The sequence below is a fragment of the Panthera leo genome, chromosome D2, assembly GCF_018350215.1.
Source record: "Panthera leo isolate Ple1 chromosome D2, P.leo_Ple1_pat1.1, whole genome shotgun sequence".
NCBI classification, from domain to species: Eukaryota; Metazoa; Chordata; class Mammalia; order Carnivora; family Felidae; genus Panthera; species Panthera leo.
Genome location: NC_056689.1, coordinates 81316398 through 81337002, shown reverse-complemented (window position 1 = coordinate 81337002; position 20605 = coordinate 81316398). Strand labels below are relative to the sequence as shown.

The following is a 20605-nucleotide window of genomic DNA, read 5'->3' as shown; positions in this document are numbered from 1 at the left end:
CTCTCTGATTTAGTAGATCTGCGGGAGGGCGGGTGGGACACGAGAATGGGCACTTCCAGCAAGTTCGCCCATGACGTGGAAGGTTGTGGTCCGGGAGCACCACTCTGAAAGCTCTCAGTCTTAAACAGCGCTGTGCGGTAGGACCCCATTGGGTTTCCAAGAAGCAGAGCCCGAGGTAGGGATTGGGAGACATGTGGGCGAGGGTGTGCCCCACGAAAGGACTGTGAGAGAGTTAGGGAGGCCTGACGGGGTACAGTCTGGCCCTTGGCTTACCCTCTGGAGCATGCACAATAGAGCTTTCCTGGCTTTTGTACCTCTTTTGTGTCCCACCCCTGGCTGTGGGCCAACATACAGAAAGGTGCAGCATCCACAGAGGACTGTTCTCAGAGAAGAGTGAAGCTGTGAGTCACTGACAGCTACCCTCCCAACAGCTGGGGGATGGGACGGCGCCCCACAGCAGGGCACGAATGGAGACAGTTCCGGGTCTGATGTCACAGGGGGGAAACCGGAGTCAGGGAGGTCATGTACACTACCCAAAGCGGCACAGCTGGAATTTGGCCCCGGGCTGCGAGATTTCTGGGATGGCACCTGGGCTGGTGTATATGCCCCGCAGGTGCACAGGGCCTGCCCGTCGTCTGCCAGTTTCCTCTTAACCAGGACGATTTCTTGATGCGGAGTGGACTCAACCGGCCCCTGGGGGAGGTCTGGGCCAGGCCAGCTCCCACTGTGGAGAGGAGCAGACTGGCCTGGCCCCTTCCTGTCCTCGCACCAGGAGCAAGACCAAGGCCACGTGCAATCTGGTCTGGTTAATGCATCTTCTGTACGGGAGACGTGAACCCCTTTCCCGTGAAACTCATGGGTTCCAGCTACTGGAAAAGCCAAAACTCCTATTTACTGCAGTTCTTGCTAACCTGCCCCACGTGTCCCCCGGCTTTGTCTTACTTGGAGATGCCAGCACGGGGTCACCCGATGGCGGGGGCCTCCATCCATGGTCAAGCGGGAAGGCACAGGGGATGTGTCCTCACTGCACGCCAGGCACTCCGCTAACAGCCTTGCTATTCATCGTCCCATTATTTCTTACAGGGTCTCGTTTCCTCTGACACTTGGGAAAACAAGACTGACAATTTAACCAACTTACCCCCAAATTACTTAAATTGACCAAGTGGTGAATGGCAGACACAGATTTGATTCAGGGTCTTTCTTTCCCAAATTCTATGCTTTTAACCACTCTCGTAACTCACCTCCTCATGTCCTTTGAGGTCATCGTATCAGACATCCTCTTTTGTGGCTTTAGTCTTACCTCATTTTCACTCCAAAATAGGCTCGTGGCTATAAGTTCCAACTTTACCAGTTTTGTGAACTCTCGTACGTAGGTCTTCACGTTTGATCGTCGTGTGGTTCGTGAGTTTTTGAGCCCTTTCTTTCGATAAACAGTGCATTGTGAATTCTTACCCGTGTTGCTGCATAGACCTTATATCTGTTGTTTTAAGGGCCCTACGTTTCATCCAATGCATCTACCTCAGTCTCCCCAACTAGGATGTCTGCATCCTAGTCCCTGGAATTGGTGGCCATCCTACCTTTCCTGGCAAAAGGGACTTTGCAGATGTGGTTAAGAACCTTGAGACGGGACCGTGATCCTGGATTATCTGTGGGTCCAATCTAAGCACAAGGGTCCCCATAAGAGGGAGGCGGGAGGGTCAGAGAGAGAAGAAGTGATGATGGACGCAGAGCTTGAGTGACGTGCGGCCACACGCCAAGGAAAGCCGGCGGCATCTAGAAGCTGGAAAAGGCAAGGAACCACGTTCTCCCTGGAGCCTCCCAAAGGAGTGCAGCCAGCCAGTCCCTTGACTGTAGCTCCGTGAGACTTGCACTGGACGTCTGACCTCCAGAGCTGGAAGATAACACATCTGTGCTGTTTGAGCCCCGAAGTTGGTGGGCAATATTGCAGCAGCCGCGGAGTGCTGAGACTCAGCCCCTGCTTGTCTGGGCCCAGTTCTGGCCCTCCTCCCTGCTGGGGGTGATGCCCCTCCCCCGTAGCTCATGTTTCTCGCATGTCATTATGTTCTGGGCATTGTGCTGAGGGCAGGTTAGGTAGGCCACTCAATCTCTTTCAGGACCTCTCTAAAGTAGGCTCCGTTATTATGTCCCATTTCACAACAAGGAGCCAAGGGATGCGGAGTTACTTTCCCAAAGCCACGCATGTAGCTAGAGATCCTGGGACCTTGTGGTCTGACTCTAGCGACCATCTAGGCTGGGATGGGAGGTGGTGCTGTCTTGGTCAGACTCATTAAGAGTCATAACCAGTGCGGGTTATCAAACGTTAACCCCAGATCCCACCCCGGCCCAAGTCCTTTACATACACTGCCCTCAGGGCCTTGATGGCAAGGCTGGGCGAGAGATGTTCGTCTCTGCATTTTATGGCTGGAGAAACTCAGAGAGGCCAAGTAACTCACCTGCTGCAGGTGAGCTGGGGGCTGAGCTGGGCTGCAGCTCTGGGTCTAGCTGGCCCCAAAGCCTGTGCTGACTTCAGACTTCTTAACACGAGGCCACATGACTAGAGCCAGGAGATTTCCTTCTTCATCAGCTTTATTGTCAGCTCATCATGATGCATCGACCCTGCAGAGAAATCCGTGAGATCTTTCAGGTCTCATATTTGTGCTTCATGGAAAGTGGTCTGTGCACGTCACCTTGGGTGACTATCTGTGTCCCTCAGTAACGGAAGGAGATGGAGGTGTAGCCACGCATCTGCGTCGGAGCTGACGGGGGCTCCGTCGTCACTCAAGGATGAGAGGGGACGCGAGCAGGCTTTGGATGGGTCAGTGGTGGCCCTTGAAATTCCCATGATCCCCTTGCAAACCTGCCAAGATTAAAAGTGCTATAGTGTACCATTTTCTCTGTAAAATGCTTGAAATTCTGCGAGTTATTTCAATTATATTGTAAATTTTTCATAAGCCCTTCTCGTGAGTTGATGAAGACAGCCGCTTCTCCCTCTTCTCTAACTTAGAGAACCTCATCGCCAGCACTAGCCGTTGGGGAACCGTTCTTCGTAGGCTTTGGAAAAATCACTCTCCCCAGAATATCTGTATTGTGAGGGCGACGTTGTTCCCTGGGCTGCAGAGACTGGACCACGCGGGCTCTTCTTCTCTTCACCCTCCTGCCTGTGTTTGGTATACATTCCTGACTTAGCAACAGGCACCCAGGCGGGCATCATAATGCTGCTGGGTTGTGGGTCCCGTTCGGTGCTGGGTTGTGATCCTGTTCGGTGCTGGGTTGTGATCCTGTTCGGTGCTGGGTTGTGGGTCCTGTTCGGTGCTGCGGAGGAGTGCAGGGCGGCTTTGGTGGACAGGAAAATCCCACAGAGCGGTTCCACAGACTTGTCCACAGCTACCAAGCCCGTTGCTGGTGGGGCAGCTGGAAGCCAGGTTCACGATTCCCGGCCCCCTGCCGTGTGCCCTCGGCTCTGATGATATGCTGTGCTCTCAGTGTGGCAGGTGTGTCTGTGGAGGGCTATCCACAGTGTCCTACGTGTCCCCACCGTGGTGTCACAGGTGGTATCCTCAGCCGGTCCGAAGCAGTTTCACTGTCAGCGTCTGGGCCACTCACAGCTCCTTTGAGCACTGTGGTGTTAAGAGATTGGATAAAAGTTGGTCTTACAGTTTCAGCCTTTTCTTGACTCTGGTGGTGCTGGGAACCCCCTACATGTGTTTTTCTCTCCTGCTGGCTGTACACTCAGGATGAGGGAGAATGTGAGCGGTCCGAACTTGTTCAATTATTACTGAATCTAGGACCCTAAACAACAGCATGGAAGAAGGAACCTTGCAGCCTAATTATAAACTAAATAATAATAAAGCCAGAGAGCCTAAATGGAGGGGGTGGAATAAAAGAAGGAAATGTACAAGGTTCCATCCCGAGTCAGAATATACTGGATACACCCTTGGCTAGTATAATACCTGACGGGGTGCCAAGAAACCATAGAGTTCTAGATTCCATCATATCCTCTCATTTACTAAAAAGTAGCCGTATTATCTCCTTTTGCCTAGGATTACGGGACAGCCAGTACAGTTCAAATGATCAAATTGCCCTTAAAAATCTTCAGTGTGATGTTACAGAGAAGAAATCTGACTTCACCGAGGTAACATGTTTCTAACTTCCAGACCAGCCAGTAAAATGCAGCCAACTATAAAACGTGATCATGGGCCTACTTATGATATGTTTGCATTTTATTTAGTTTAGTCAAAACTGAATTAAGGCAGGGGTGCCTGGGTGGCTCCGTCGGTTAAGCGTCCGACTTAAGCTCAGGTCATGATCTCACGGTTCGTGAGTTCGAGCCCCGCGTCGGGCTCTGTGCTGCCAGCTCGGAGCCTGGAGGCTGCTTTGGATTCTATCTCTCTCTCTCTCTCTCTCTCTCTCTCTCTCTCTCTCTCTGCTCCTCCCCCACTCGCACTCTGTCTCTCTCAAAAATAAATAAATTAATTAAAACATTAAAAAAATTTTAAAGTATGCCATGTCTATTTAATCAGTCTTTTATAATCTTCACCAACAATTGGTAAATTTGCAGTATCATAGGAGAGTACGGTGATTGAATCTCAATTTTAAACCAAAATTTATCTGCTGGAGAGAGAGAGTGAGAGAGAGAGAATGATGTGCAGCATTTTGAAGGTGGAGAAGAGATAATTGGAAATCTAACAAGCTCTAGTACACATCATTATAACTGCAAAAAGCGTCAGGAATCTGAAATAGGGAGAAAATCAGAGGTCATATTTATGAAATGATATGTTTCCGATTCTAGAGAACAAAGCACTCTGTCCACAAGGGTTAATGTTACCAATGTATCACAGACCAGGCTCTGGCTAATTGATGGACTCATTCCATCCTTCCCATAATCCTGGGAGGGAGGTATTATTATTATACCCATTTTGCAGATGAGGAAACTAAAGTTCTATAGCTCCAGTAGTTGACTTGCCCTGAATCTCCTACCTCATATGCTGTCTGGCTCCAGGCTTCTGTTCTTCCCTTGCTCTAAAGGGCTGGCCATAAAGGTAGACTCGTTCGAGTTAACACTTTTTTTTTTAATGTTTGTTTATTTTTGAGAGCTAGAGAGAGACAGAGAACGAGCAGGGGAGGGGCAGAGAGAGAGAAAGACACAGAATCGAAGCAGGCTCCAGGTTCCGAGCTGTCAGCACAGAGCCCGACGCGGGGCTCTAACTCACAGACCGCGAGATCATGACCTGAGCCGAAGTCGGACACTCAACCGACTGAGCCACCCAGGCGCCCCTCCAATTAACACATCTTAAAATATGGACTTTCCTGCCTGAAAGAATCGTCATCCAAAGGGTTCGTTTATAAGGTATCTGTTCTCTTTCATGAGTGGATATTCTGCCATGAACTTTTGTAATTCTAAGAGGTTGTGGAATTATAAGAATCGATGTCTCATGATACATTAAAGTAAGAAGGGTATCTGTGAAAAATATCTTTCCCCCGAAAATGCTTGTCTTTGGTATTATCCTTTGATTTAATTCTGCCTGTAACGAAACTTGACATTTCCTTCAGAGACCCCAAGCCTGAACTCCCACACAATGGAGAAAGGATGCTATTCTGGCTGCTGAGATCTAGTCATCAATATTGAAAGCCCTTTCTCTGTGGAAGCTCCGAGCTCGCTGTCTGAGGATGTAAAGATGCCTGGCTATAATTAATTTGTTCCCGGAAAGCAAGAGCCGGAACCTCAGGTTGCAGGGAGGGAAATGAGTAGGAGGAACAGTGGATCATTGAGAACCATCCCTGAAAGGAGGTACCCAGTTAAGAAGGGCAAGATAATGATCAAGTCGATTGCTACTCTTTTGAAGAAAGATACCAGCTGAAGATCTTTCCCACCTGATTTTCACGCTGAGCTGGCAAATTCCAGCATCTGATGCTAAAATTAATCAGTTTGGTTATCAGTGATATAGATCGTTGGGGCTATGTGGTTGGATCCCTATAACACACACACACACACACACACACACACACACACACACACACGGTCGTTATCTGTGACAGAATTCAAGAACTCAGAAATCACACCTTCTAAGCCTCTGCTTTGGAACGATCTGGACCATCTACTTTGATCAGATCAGTAGCGTGACTTTCAAATTTCCCTCCCAACTTTGAGCTTTTAAAGCTCGTCCCCGTGTGTTTGTTATAAGGGCGGTGTGCATGACGGAATACTCCCGACGGATGCCCTTCCTTGGTAACTGCCATAAATCTCCGCCTCTCCTCCCGAGCCTGCACAAGATTGATCACTTTCCCTTTCAAAATTCGTCGAAGCTGTAGAAATGATATGCAGGCACTTCTTCAACCAAGTGATTATTTAAAAGGAATGAAATATGGAACAGAGTTTTCTTCTTTTAAAAAAACAACGTGTAAATTTTCCTGATAACAAAAGCAATGGCAGCACCATGTAGACACTTAGGAAAATATAGAAATACGTAAGAAAATATTTATATATATTTCGCTCCCTTCTTTTTCCCGTGCAATTTTTTGTTACGTACAACTATAATGCATATCAACTTTTATAGCTCTCTTTTATTACATAACATTCTATCACAGGCAATTTCCCGTGGCATTTAAATTCTTTGTAATCTTTATTTTTAATTTCTACAGAATACGATGCAGTTGTGCCTGCCATGATTTACTTACCCGATCCCCTTTTAAGCAAGACACTTGGATTCCTTCCAGCTTTTCACTGCTGTATATTACACTGTACCAAGTCCTTTGGTTTCCTGCAAGTGCGTGGAAAGACAAAAGTTTCAGGGCGGAAATGGAGAAGACTCCGTTTCTTCCATTTATCTTAAAACGGCCTTTCCCTACTGCTACATGCCAGAGAGAACTCATATGTTTGAAAACACTCTTATGTCCCTGACGAAACACCACTAGGTTGACAGAGGACTTGGTGGTGATGATTCTGGATCCACCAAATAGGAGTAAGCATGCTTGCGGCTAGCACGGAGGTGACTGCGGAGTGTATCCGTGCAGATACGGGGCCAAAGAATCCATCTGGAGAGCATAGCTGTAGGCTGCAGAGCAACCCTGGAAAAGGGAAGAATTGTCAAGTGGAGGAAAATATAGATTTCAAAGCCACAGGTTGGATTAGATGCTTATCCTTTGGAGAAATAAATTGCTACAAGAATGGAAGCATCCCCATTCTAGCGGTTCAGGATCCCATGTCTGACCATCCGCCACTCATCTCTTTCTTCCTTCGGTTTATGAGATGGTGCCTTTCTTAGCAATATGCCTTAAGGCATAAATATAAAGTTAAAAGCAGTCAGTAAGATGAATAAAACTGGGAAAGCAGTTACCAGCCCTCCAAGATCATGTTTGAAACATTTAAAAGCAATCAATGTCTTAAAGCTGCATTTATGAGAAAGAAGATGTACAGATGCCCGTATTGTGTGAGGATGGTCAGGAAACGGGTGATTTATTGCCAGAGCAAGACGCGATACGCAGCTATTCATTCGACCTTGCTCTGACCTTGAACATTCTACTTTAAATGCAAGATTATTTTCTTTTCAAATCAAATCTTACATCAGTTAATCTTATTTTAGATAAAAGATACCTTTTTTTCCCCAAAGCCGTGTTCAGTTAACCCAATATAAAGGACAGTGGAGTGGCACCCTGGGATAGCTTCACGGGGAAAGATATTTGATGTGAAAGAAGGGATTGCTTTTCTGAGAAGTTGCCCTGATTTAAAAGCAGTGGGCCAAGTTAGGAGCATCGACTAGCACCTGTGTGTCCTGTCTTTCTTGGTTTCCCAGCCCCGGAAGAAGATCTGGACACAAAGTGGTGTATTGTAGTCTGTTATGAACCAGATTGTGTCTCCCCCCAGTTCCAAATGCATGTGCCAAAGTCCTAACTCTCAGTGCCTCAGGGTCTGACTGTGTTTGGAGACAGACTCTTTTAGGAGGTAATTTAGGTTCAATGAGGTCATGAGGGTGGGCCTTATCCAATATGATTGATGCCCTTGTAAGAGGAGGATATTTAGGACACTGAAAGGAGAAAATGCAAAGATGTGGTGGGTGGGGGCGCGGGGGAAGAGTCAGAAGGAACCATCCCTGCTGACCCCTTGTCCTCCGACTTCCAGCCTCCAGAACTGGGAGGAAATAATATTTCTGTTGTTGGAGCCACTCAGACTGTGATGCTTTGTTACAGCAGTCCGGGTATTTATTTATTCATTACGTTTTTATTTTATTTTTGAGAGAGGGAGAGACAGAGCGTGAGCAGGGGAGGGGCAAAGAGAGAGGGAGACAGAATCTGAAGCAAGCTCCAGGCTCCACACCGTCAGAGCAGAGCCCGACGGCGGGGCTCGAACTCACAAACTGTGAGACATGACCTGAGCCGAAGTCGGACGTCCACCCGAATGGCCACCTAGGCACCCCCGACAGCCCGACTTTTTAAGAGGTTGGACCTCAACTTTAATTATTTAATGGATCTTCATGAGAAAATAGGATCTGACAGAGAGAACTTCCCATATGAGTCTAGGATGCATATTAATTGGCAAAGAGTATAGTGTTTCGTTTTTAACGTTTCTCAGTCTATCCAATGGGGCTTTTGTCAAAGCGGAGTGTAAACATCTGAAAAAACACAGTAAGATTTAACCAATAATCGCAGTCCCGACAATTGGATTACCTGCTTGGTGTTATCGCCAGTCTGTTAACGCCATGGGGCCAAGAGGTGTCCTCAGCCTGGCAGGTAGTAGATGATCAGTAGATATTTCTGATGAGTTAATAAAGGGTTCGATCGCGACCCTATGTTATAATGACAGACTTTACATCTAAAAAGGTTTCATTCATTCTACATTCCCATTGACAGAACTGCAGTGTACTGGGTATGTAACGGGTTCTTTCTGTTTATGTAATTCCAATAGACGCAAACGCCTTCCTCATAAATACCCCCATGCCCCCTCATTCTTCCATAGGTTTGAGTACCTCAGGTATCCTCTGATTTCTGCTAAATCACAGAAAAAGTCATACCCTGGAGTTAGAGAACATGTTCATATTTTCAGGTGTATACTTTCACATCTGTCATTGTTTTTGATGTCCCAAACTTCCCGGTAAGGTAGAGAAGGCAAACAGACTTTTGTTTGGACTGGACTTCTGTTAGCATTTCTCCCTCAGGAACAGCGGTATGTCAGGCATCGCTCTGACATACCGAGCGATGCCCCAGCTTCAGAATTAAGTTCAAATTCACACCAGTCGTTGTTGTTCTTCCTTCGTCCGTTTGCATTTGGTGGACCCAGAGTCGCAGTTGTGTCTGCCGGGCCCGAGGTAACGAGATGGCGGCTGGTTCTATCCCATCCTCCTGGGCTTCTAGGACCTCCTACAGTGGCACCTGCCACCCCAGGGTAGCCCCAGGGTGCCCCTCCAGTGTGTGCTCAGGATGGGCCCCAGGAGGTCTGAGTCCTGGCCTGGCATTCCTTTCACCATATGTGTGGTTAAAAACATAGCTTCTGGGGGCACCTGGGTGGCTCAGTGGGTTAAGCATCCAACTCTGGATTTCAGCTCAGGTCATGATCTCCCAGTTTGTGAGATTGAGCCCTGAGTTCAGCTCTGTACTGACAGTGAGGAGCCTGCTTGGGATTCTCTCTCTCTCTCTCTCTCTCTCTCTCTCTCTCTCTCCCTCTCTCTCTCTCTCTCTCTCTCTCTCTCTCCCCCCCCCCTCCCCTGCTCTTAAAAAAAAATAAGTAAATAGGGGCAACTGGGTGGCTCAGTCGGTGGAGTGTCCAACTTCGGCTCAGCTCATGGTCTCGCAGTTCAGGAGTTCGAGCCCCATGTCGGGCTCTGTGCTAACAAATAGCTCAGAGCCTGGAGCCTGCTTCGGATTCTGTCTCCCTCTCTCTCTCTCTCCCCCTCTCCCCTGCTCATGCTCTGTCTCTCTCTCAAAAATAAATAAGTGTTAAAAAAGTTTTTAAAAAATAAGTAAATAGCTTTAAAACAAACAAAAAAATACATAGCTTCTGGGTCTTACCCCAGAGATCCTGATTCACCTATGTCTAGAGAGGGGGAGGGAAGGGTCCAGAAGTCTGTATTTTTATAAAAAAATGTTTTATGTTTTATTTTTTATGTTTGAGAGAGAGAGAGAGAGAGAGAGAGACAGAGAGCGAGTAGGGGAGGGGCAGAGAGACAGAAACAGAGACAGAATCCGAAGCAGGCTCCAGGCTCTGAGCGGTCAGCACAGAGCCCGAATGGGGCTCGAACTCACAAACCATGAGATCATGACCTGAGCCGAAGTCAGATGCTTAACCGACTAAGCCACCCAGGTGCCCCCAGAAGTCTGCATTTTTAAAATCCCCCCCCACCCATCAATACCAGGTGTTTTTTATGCAAGTGGTTACTGGCCCAAACTTTGGGAGACATTGCAATAAAGTCTAAAATCAGACCAATACAGCACGCTTTCCAAGTTGAGTATTTGGTTTTTTTCCTCCAGAGACTGTTGTCAGAGGAATTCCTAGTAGGGATGATTATACCCTGGGTGGGGTGCACAGGCTCAATTATTATCAGAACTAAGTGTCAAGTGGGAGGGGCTTCGTACCGTGTCAAACCGCATGCAGTAGGCACCAGGGGCCTTGCAATTTTCTTGTATGCAAACTACAGCCATGGAGAGGGCGCCGTTGGAAGCAGAGACAGAGGGGTCGTAGAAGCATCTGGCAGTGGTTCTCAGCATCCCCTGCCCGCTGGAATCACACTGGAAACTTCAAGAACGCTGATGCCTGGGCCCCACCCCCAGGGATTCTGACGTCATGGTGCGGGGATGCGGCCTGCGCTTGAGGGTTTTTACAAGCTCCCGGGTTGTTGTGGGCAATGTGGGCTGAGAAGCGCTGAGGACGAGGCCGCAGGCAGAGCTCCCATTAGCCATCTGGGAAAAGGTAGCCATGATATTTTGATTTTTAGGGAACCGAAGTAAATTTTAAGGTGGCTCTGTGTGTTTGTCACCTGTCTCGTGTGGTCTTTTGAATTTCCATCTTCCCATGTATCTTTCACATCGAATCATGGGTAAGGTGCTAGAGATTGCCCTGGGAAACAGGAAAAACAAAAGAAAAAAACCAAGAAAGAGAAGCGGACCGTCTTCCCGCGTGGAACAGTAAGAATGCAATGAGCCCGGGGTGCTAAGATCACACGTGCTGGGCCCCTCGTCAGAAGTCTGGGTGGAGGAAAGCATTACATTAGTTGCATAAATGAGTGTTAATCCTGCTCTGAAGAAAAGGAAGTTTTGTGCTTTCTTATCACATCGTAGGGAAAGAGAAACATTTTCTGTCATCAAACACAAGGGCTTCCCATCCTTGAAAAGCCTGGCAGTCTCACGGTCTGTTCGTGTTTTTCTTTTTTGTTCTTTAAATGTGTATTCTGAGGGGGGGAGGGGCAGAGAGAGAGGGAGGGAGAAAATCCCAAGGAGGCTCCCCGCGGTCAGCACAGAGGCCGACACGGGGCTCGAACTCACGAACCGGGAGGTCATGACCTGAGCCCAAGCCGAGGCTTAGCCCACTGAACCGCCCAGGTGCCCCTCTGTTCGTGTTTTTCAAAGCGTGCTCCCTGGATCAATTACCCAGGCTCATGGGGGTGTTGGTTAAGCCGCAGATGCCTGGGCCCCGCCCACAGACCCGCACCGTCCGAACCTCCAGAGCCTGGGGAACGTGCAGTTGTAACAGGCCAGGTGATTCTCAGGCCCCTCGGAGCTTGGAAATTGCCGCCTACCTGCTGAGCACCAATTAAGCCTCCAGGCTCCGCACGCGGTGGGAATTGAGTCGTTACCGTATTATTTGGGGTCCTGTGCAGTTCCAGGCAAGGGTTCGTTCTAATCGTGTGGGATAACGAGCATCAAAATGGGGGCCCGTGACCCTGCAGGCAGTCGCCCACGAAGCTTTCTGCGATGGTTTACGCATACGCATGTTGAAAACAAAACCGGGACAGGAGAGCTTCCTCCGCCTGGTGTTGACCTGGTCAGATGCTTTCTTAAAAATCTCAGCGTGTCGTTTTGGACGTAGATCTGCTGGTAAGGAAGCATGGAACACCTTGATCCCTCTACCGGACAGAAACCGTGCCTGGGCACTGACATGCCCCTGGGCACTGACATGCGGCAAAGCTCCACCTGTCTGGTTCAGTGCCCCTCCCCTTGCTGATAAGTGATTATCACGGTCGCTGTGTTAGTCTAGGTAACTGTCCAGCTTGGGTGTCTGATTTCTCTTGTTCTGCTGTCTGGGATTTGACCCCCATGATGGCATGCATGGGGAACCACTGAAATGCAGTCTACGCTAGTAAAGGCGGAAGATTGTGTTAGGGGGTTAGGGACCCAGGCAGGGAGAGGGCTCCCCGTGGAGGAGGGAGGACTCCTCTCTCACACATACCGGTGCCCCCAAGTCCCAGCCCTGCTCTAGAACTGGGTCCTGCCTCCCCCATGAGGCTGTGAGCCTCTATTCAGGTGCTCCTGGGCCTGGTGGAGGCAATTATTGAAATTCGAGGATACCCAGGGACACAAACATGGTTAGGTACCCAGCAGAGAAAACCCATTCCCCAGTCAGAAGAATGATTTCCAGAGGGTATAACCATTTCATAAACGGATCTGGGTGTTCTGCCTTCCTGAGCACGCAGAGGTGGTGTCAGGTGTGTGGGGCAGATGGCCTTGGACGAGAACACGGTTCCGGACGTCCTCTTGGGCCTTGAAAGAGAGTGCGCTGCCTGCGTTACAATGGACTGCTTGAATAATTGCCGTCTTTTCCCATTTGCAGGAGACTCTGGCATCGCAAAACCCAAAAATGATTTCCTCCGTAGTCATTTCACAGCTGATTGACGAGAATAAATCAAAGGCAAACCGGGCGGCGCTGCCCGCGCCCTGCGCGCCCGCTCTGCACGCACGTCCCGCGAAGCCATCTCGGGCGACCCGCAGCGGGGTCTCCATCAGCCGGGCGTTCGCCCTCCTTCCCGGCAAGCGGGCCATCCAGACACCTGCGCGGAAGCCGGGACCTGACCCCGAGCTGCCGTCCAATGAGGAGAAGCCGTGCAGCGGCCCCCAAAGGGGCTTTGCGTCCATCACCATCACGGCCAGGCGCGTGGGCCCCCCAGCCAGCGCCCTGGCGTGGGAGGCCGTGGGGGACCCTCTGTGCACCAAGTGCACGGCCCAGGGCGCTCTGCTCGGGGACCCCTCTGCTCCGGCCGGGGGTACCTATCCCCGCCCGCACCATGGACCATTCGCTTGCACGGAGTTCTCCAGAAACTGCTCTGTGTTGATGCTGAAGCTTCCCGAGACCCATCCCCGGCCGTGCGGGGGTCACGAGTGCTGGGTCACCAATGTGGACAACCGAGAGAACGGTTTTCCTCCAGGGGCCCCGCGGTCGGGAAAGAGGCCGCTGGTGTTCAGCTCCTGCATCCGTCTCAGGGTGTCTCAGCAGTGTCCGAATTCCATTTACTATCTAGACCGGTCCCTCTCTGTCCCCATCGAGCAACCTCAACTTGCTGGCCCTAAAATGCACAGGTCGGTCCTGTCGCTCCACCTAAATTGTAGTTCACACAGATTGACACCAGATGGAGTTGATGGCACAGAGAACGGAGGGCCAATGAGCAGAGCCTTGAAGCCGGAGCTCACGGAGGGGAACCAGACCCTCCTAGGCCCCCGCTGGAACCCAGGTTTGCACAAAAGTCTCTTGAAGGAGAACCCGTTGCCGGAGCAGGTGCATTCGCGGCCCAGCGCCTGTCCCTGGAGTGGCTCACCTCTGTTGGAAAATACAGCCTTCTCGGAGGTGGGAGCCAACCAGGTCACTGGAAGAAAAGGGAAAGAGGATTGCGCAGCTCGACACGCCGGTGATGGTGCCAACCAGCTGTCCATTCACATTCCTGGCTGGAGCTACACAGCAGGTGAGGGACGCTCCCCTCCTCGGGAGGTGGGGCCGCCAAGGACAGGTCCCCATCGGTCGGGTAATCTATGCAAGTGCCCTGCCAAGGTGGATAGTGAGTTTCTTCTACGTAACTTGTTCCAAAAAGCGGTTCTCAGGAGCATTGCTTTGTCTGCTCGGCTCTCAACCGGCGATTGATGGCTCGGTGTTGATGTCCTCCTTAGATATGCACAGATACTTTTCTAGATTGTAAGACACCTTCCCTCAGAGTTTTGTTTCCAATGGTAGCACCACACCCTGCCATGTAACTAGCAGGAGGCGATAGCCCCCAAATGAAGTTAATTTAGGTCCACGATGTTCCAAAACAGGGTGAAGAGGGCAAAGTGCTGTCTACTCCCCGAGGCTCTTGTCTCTCTGGTCTGAACATCTGAGGGTTTGGAGGCGTCTAGAGGGCTGTACTTCTTGTCTTTCAATCAGATAGTTGGTATTTATGGATTGGTCTTAGAATTCTTGTGTGTGTGTGTGTGTGTATGTGTGTGTGTGTGTGTGGGGTGAGGGGGAGATTAGTAATTCTGGGACATTTTCAAAAAGAAGCACACTGGGGATTCTACCTGCGAAATAGCAAAAACCGCAGTTTTCTGCTTCCTTGGTTGTGTTTTCTGGGGCAACTCGGCTAGAATTTGTTGCTATTTCTGCCACTGCAAAGGCCAGGGAGAATTCCCAAGGACAGCCGCCCTGGGTACCTTTCACCTCTCTTAGGAGGTCAGGGAAGAGGAGAGCAGGTCCTAGCCCCAGGCCAGATTTCGTTCTCTGTACAAACTTCCAATTTTCAGTTTTGCTTTTTGCGAGCGACTCTGATTTATGAATTAGTGACTTTCCACTTGGGGAAAATATTTAAAGATAATAGTAGTAAAATTGGAAATGCAGCATACGCACCATAATTTTATAGTGTAATTTTTGTCCATTAAGGCTTTATTAATTAATAAAAATGGCTGTAAAACACTTTAAGCAATAATGCGCGTAGAAATGGTAAATGATGTAATTAATTTTAACAAGAGTGTATATATTGAATGCTCAGAGATTTTTAAGGCAATTTGACATGGCTTTCAGGTTGATTAGACCATTGAAATGCCTCTGAGTCTGACAGGCTGACTGCAAAAAGTAAATGTAAGCCTGTCTCAGTGTTGCAAAACTGGGCCTCGATTTAGTGTTTTAAGAAATTGTTCAAGTCAACCACTTCCTTTTCCTTGTTGATACAGATTACTGGAAACGTACAATCCACATTGTTATATGCCTGCCACCCCCACGCCAGAGCATATCCGGGTGTTGAGGTTGTGTCTCTTGTGTCTCATGGTGTGAAATAATCATTCGGACTTATGGCACCTTCGCGAAAGGGTCTTTAAAAGTCACTAGAGCGAGGTCTCAAACATTGATTTCGGAATAGAGGAGCATGAACAGAGAAAATCCACCCCCCACCCCAACTTATTTTTGGCTTTGGTGCAGAGAAGATATTTGATTTTGACTTTGTGGAATGGCTGCTCGTGTAACTGATGTTCTTAGGCCAACAGTAGGAACGAATTCTACTTCCTGTGGGCCGACTTCCCTCAGAACAACTCCATATCCCAGAGAGTCCACATGCAGGATTTGAGTGGCTCTGAATCGCGTGGTCTCATTGGATCATTTGAGGAAAGATCTTCACGGAGGCCAGATCACCTTTTTTAGAGTTACCGATCTCGTATTTTCTAGCGCAGGGAATGTAGACAAGCCGCCCTGGCTCTCCGAGCCTGTTTCTGCGTCTGGGGAGCTAGAGAAGAGGGGCATTTGGTGTTCTGGAAGGTCCCCTCTAGCTTGGAAAAAAACCCTCTGCTCTATTTTCCTGAGGTGAAATCTGTGAGTGAGAGTGTCCTTGTGACTCTGGATCCCTCAGTCATCAAGCTCAAAGCCACAGAACCTTGAGCTCGCCATTCTGGGCACACGCTCAGACGTGTACATAGGCACACGCATTCATTCACACACACGACCCGCCCCGTACTTTCATACTTTCACACTCAGAACCTAGTTTGCGATGGAGCGTATGCCTTCCCAGGTGCCAAGAATGTGCTTCTTGTCCAGGCTGTTGAAGTTTTGCCTGAGATTTATGAGCACCACTCATGGGCTGTAACCATCACAGTCTGTCGTGTGCTAAGCTACCCAGCACTTTGAGGGGGAGCTCGCTGACCTTCATCTTGACAGAGCTTTTCTAGCCTTATGGCAAGTGTTTTCTGACAGGGGCAACGCTCATTAAAACTCTGAGGAGCTGTTTGTATTTCCTGTCCCCAACTGGGATCTTGTCCGGGGCGTTCTCGACGGCCCCCTGTGGCTCCACTTGCCGTGAGCGGTCTTCATGTTTTCATAGTTACTGAATCTGATTCTTTTTATCTGAAGGATCCCCAAATCCCAGGTGAGCAGCGTCCTCTCGAGCCGCCTTAGTGACATTCAGCCTCAAGGGAGGCACGGCCTGGGAGATTCCGCAAACAGAAGCAAGGCGGCTTCGGTTAGGTCATCAGACAGGAAGTGCTCCAAATTGTATTCTAGAATGAGCCTCCCGGACGCACCCAGAAAGACGGCCAAGATGAGAGAAACTGTGAGACTTACAGACATTTGATACGGTACAGATAGGCCATGTCTACTGGGGCATCACGTTCTAACAGACAGAGGGGGACCTGTTCTCTTTCTAGCGGCTGGAGGCTTAGGAATGGGTTCCTGCTTTGCCTCTCTCCTCAGTCCCTGTGGGTTTATTCCCTGTATCTCTGCTGTCGGGGCGTCTCCTGCCGGCACCCGCTAGATGGACGTGGCACAGCTCCCTGCCCCGCCGTAAGGAAGGCTTCACTGCCACCAGCAGGCCATCCTACCAACAACCACGGCAGGTACCACGCAGATCCTGGGTGCCAGGCCCTGGCCGACATCCGTCGTGGAATCTTTCAAACCATTCTGTAAAGACAGTATCACTTTCCCTGTCGCTATCCCTATTAGGTAGGACCAATGAGTCTTGAAAATAAAATGATAGGCCCAAGTCCACGTGGCCATGAAATGTCAGAGCTGAGAACAGTCCTGGGTACTTGGCTCCCCCCCTCCCCCGCACCCTCCCAGCAGCAGCCCGAGGCAGAGGAGTCGGATGGGTGGGGAACCCTCTCAGTGGCAGTCACCATCTTCCGTTGTCACCGCGAAGGGGATGTTTGAAGACCACTCACGGACACACAGAGTAGTAGTATCTGGTGGCCAGTATCTGGTAACAGGAGAGGGGGCTACGCAGTTAATTTCTAATCAAATGTAATAAACCACGTCGTTTGGTACAGTGAAAATTTATTGGCTCAGAAGTCCTTCCCAGCCTGAAACCCCCCTCCTTGTGGTGTTCCTTGGGGTCTACAGTGCCGATCTGAGTAGTTGTCTCTTTGCCGGGTGTTGCCTGCCTGAAACAGGATTGACTTTGATCCATAACTCATTGCCGGTTTCATTTTGCAATTTGTGGCCTAGATCTGAAGCTTTCCCCTGTTCCCAAGACATCCGTCGAAGTTTGTTAGATGTTCTTGGAGAAGAGACTTACGAAGGTCCTTTTCTTCACGTGTCCCAAAGGTTGATGCTCTGTGGTGGAGTTTCCGTCCCCGGGTGCCCCAGTCCGTGCTTAGGCTGCTGGTGGCCTTGGTCTGAGACGTCTCCGGTGTTTCTCGGCATCACTGGTGATCAAAGGTATGAATGTCTGGAGGGATTCACTGGAGAGAAGCGACCGGATCCCTGCCGGGTCACAGGGTGAGAGCTGTGTCTCCCACCGTTCTGTTGCTGTAATCTAACACGTGGGTAGTGAGTGGGGTTTAGGGCATGACGAAAGCTCTTCCGTCACTCAGGGAAAATGACAGGCTGTATGCCGATAGGCCAGACCTGCCAGAGAAATCTGCATCAGGCTCAGCTCCTTCAGTCCCGTGAGCACCGCTTCCTCGAGGGGCCAGAAGACATTTGAGGAGGCCTTATTTTAATGATCTAGAGCTGGGGGTCTACAAACTTTTTTTGGCAGAGGGCCAGATGGTCTCCACAGCAGCTACTCAGCTCTGCTGTTGTAGATCGGAAGCAGCCACAGACAAGGCGTGCATACACGAGCGTGGCCGTGTCCTCATAAAACTTTATTTACCAAAACAGGCAGTGGACCAGACTGGGCCCTACTGGCTACCATTTGCTGACGCTGAGTCACTCATCCTCCCAAACAGACTTCACCCTGGTTGCCAGTCTTGCGTGTTGGATCCTTGGGAGACCCAACTCCGAGATGGAGATTGGTGGACATTCATTAGGGAGTGGTCTTGGCATCCGTGGACGGGAAGGGAAAAAAGCAGGAATGGGCAGAGGGAGAAGTCACTCTGCGGTGCAGTTGTAATGAAGGCCTTAGGGAACTCTGAATTTGGGATGGCCCATCATAGCTATTCCTAGTCGAGGCAAGGGGGCTGTGCCTTTATTCCCCTTGGGGAGGGGATGTGACTGTAGGCGAGGCAACTCTGTACCCGCCAACTGCTACAGTCGTGCTGGACTCCCAGCAGCCGGGGTGGGTGGAGGGCATCACAGTGCATGTCGCTCAATCTCCCTTGCCCCTCTGTGACCTCATACTCCTCCAGAACAACTCGGGGATCTCGCACAGCTGGCCCGGGGGCAGTGAGGTGGGGGCGTAGGCTTGGGCGTGGCCCTCAGCCCCTGTCCAAAGAGGACCGGGGAGAACTCGTTTCCCCCCACCCTTGACGTCTACTCATTCAGCAGATGCAGGCTGGGCACTGCGGGTGTGGGAACGGCACCTTGAACCAGGCGGCGGTGGTGGGTGTGCTGAGAGCTGGTCAGGGGTGGGGCTGTTTGGGAGGAAGAGCCCACAGGGTGGCTGATGGTCAGGTGCGCTGGTGGTGTTGCCGTGACCGGAAGTGCCTGCCCAGCCCTCTGCGGTCTCCAGGGGCTTCCTCCGCCATCTGGATGGGAAGTTTGTCTCCCAGTGGCTGGCCCACATATCTACTGTGACCGCACACTCTCGTGCTGAAGGAATGTGGTTGAGGACCATGTGAACAGTCTTCGGACCATGTCTTCTTACATTTTGTGAAGCTATAAAAGAAGAATCGGGTGGAATGAGCTTTTGTGTGTGTGTGTGTGTGTTTTTTAAGTTTATTCATTTATTATTCCTGAGAGAGAGAGAGCACAAGCGGGGAAGGGGCAGAGAGAGAAGGGGACACAGAGTCTGGAGCAGGCTCCAGGCTCTGAGCTGTCGGCACGGAGCCCGACGTGGGGCGTGAACCCGTGAACCGTAAGATCATGACGTGAGCCTGAGTCGGACGCTCAACCCACTGAGCCACCCCGGAGCCCCTTGTGTTTTGTTTTATGGTTAACAGTGAACTAAGGCAGCAGGTGATCGAGTCAGCTGGCGAATGAGCAGCTAAACTGGGACCTGTGGTATCTAGTAGCAGATGGAGAGAAGGAACTAGCAAACTGCGGCCCGGGGAGGGGTGGGGGGCAAACTCAAACCTCCGCCTGTGTCTGCAAATCAGGTCTCCCTGGGACACAGCCCTGCTTTTTCACCCGCACGCCGTACCGGGGCTCCTTCCTCACTGGACAGCAGAGTTGGATGGTGGGGACAGAGACCCGTGTCCCATCAAGCCTACAGTATTAGCTCTCTGGGCTTTCACTGGAAGAGTATGTCGCTCCCTGCTCAGGGACCAGTTCTCTGGGGGACGCTGGTGGGTCCTTTGCCCCCAAAGCCTCCCATTTCTCACCTGTGGAAGGAGGGAGGTGGACAGATGGCATCCTGAACTCTTCTCTGCCAGCCTGTTAATTCGTGTATTGTTCTGGCTGTAGTTTTCTGTCGCAGAAGCTGGTTGGAGAAGTCCAGCTTTCGGGGTAATTCCCAGAATGTAGAAAGGGTGCTCAGAGTCAAAGGGAGGAGCTCTCTCATCCTGGACCTCCAGCACCCTCATGACTCTGGGTTCTCTGCCACCTTTTCTGACCAGGACCTTCCAGGCTTTCTTTCTTTCTTTCTTTCTTTTTTTTAATGTTTTATTTATTTTTGAGACAGAGAGAGACAGAGCATGAACGGGGGAGGGGCAGAGAGAGAGGGAGACACAGAATCGGAAGCAGGCTCCAGGCTCCGAGCCATCAGCCCAGAGCCCGACGCGGGGCTCGAACTCACGGACCGCGAGATCGTGACCTGAGCTGAAGTCGGACGCTCAACCGACTGAGCCACCCAGGCGCCCCTCCAGGCTTTCTTTAACTCTTCCAACCCCCGCCCCCCCCCACCCCCCCCCCCCAGAGATACAAGTGCCACTGAGGTTCGACCTTGGCATCAGGTACTTCTGTGCCACCTGCCCGTGTCAGTGAGTGGTTTGGGCATGCGTCCAGTGCTGGCATCCCCTGCTAGTGCCAGACCAGTGTCCCTCCCTCACCCCCGTGACATTTATTGTGTCAGCCATGGTATCAGGCCCTGGGTAAAAATCCTCTGTGCTCTACCCGTGCTTCTTCCCTCCCCCTAACCCTTGGCAACCGTTGATTTTACTGTCTCCACGGTTTTGCCATTTCTAGAATGTTCTATAGATGGAATCACATAGTATGTAGTCTTTTCAAATTGGCTTCTTTCATTTAGTAATACACATTTAAGATTCCTCTGTGTCTTTTCACGGCTTAATGGCGCCTTTCTTTAGAGCACTGAATCAGAGTCCATTGTGTGGATGGGCCACAGTTTACCTACCACCTACTGAA

The 20605-nt window shown here is 50.4% G+C and overlaps 1 protein-coding gene across 1 annotated transcript in view; it reads left to right on the top strand.

Annotated features, from left to right (window-relative positions):
* Window positions 1-20605, top strand: part of CD2H10orf90 (chromosome D2 C10orf90 homolog) — a gene marked incomplete at its 5' end in the record, with an annotated part of 242596 nt that overhangs the window by 165010 nt on the left and 56981 nt on the right. The window contains 2 exons of the mRNA XM_042907809.1: window positions 4041-4132; window positions 12755-13877. Of these exons, the coding sequence (XP_042763743.1) occupies window positions 4041-4132; window positions 12755-13877 (1215 nt within the window). The remainder of the gene's footprint in view (window positions 1-4040; window positions 4133-12754; window positions 13878-20605) is intronic.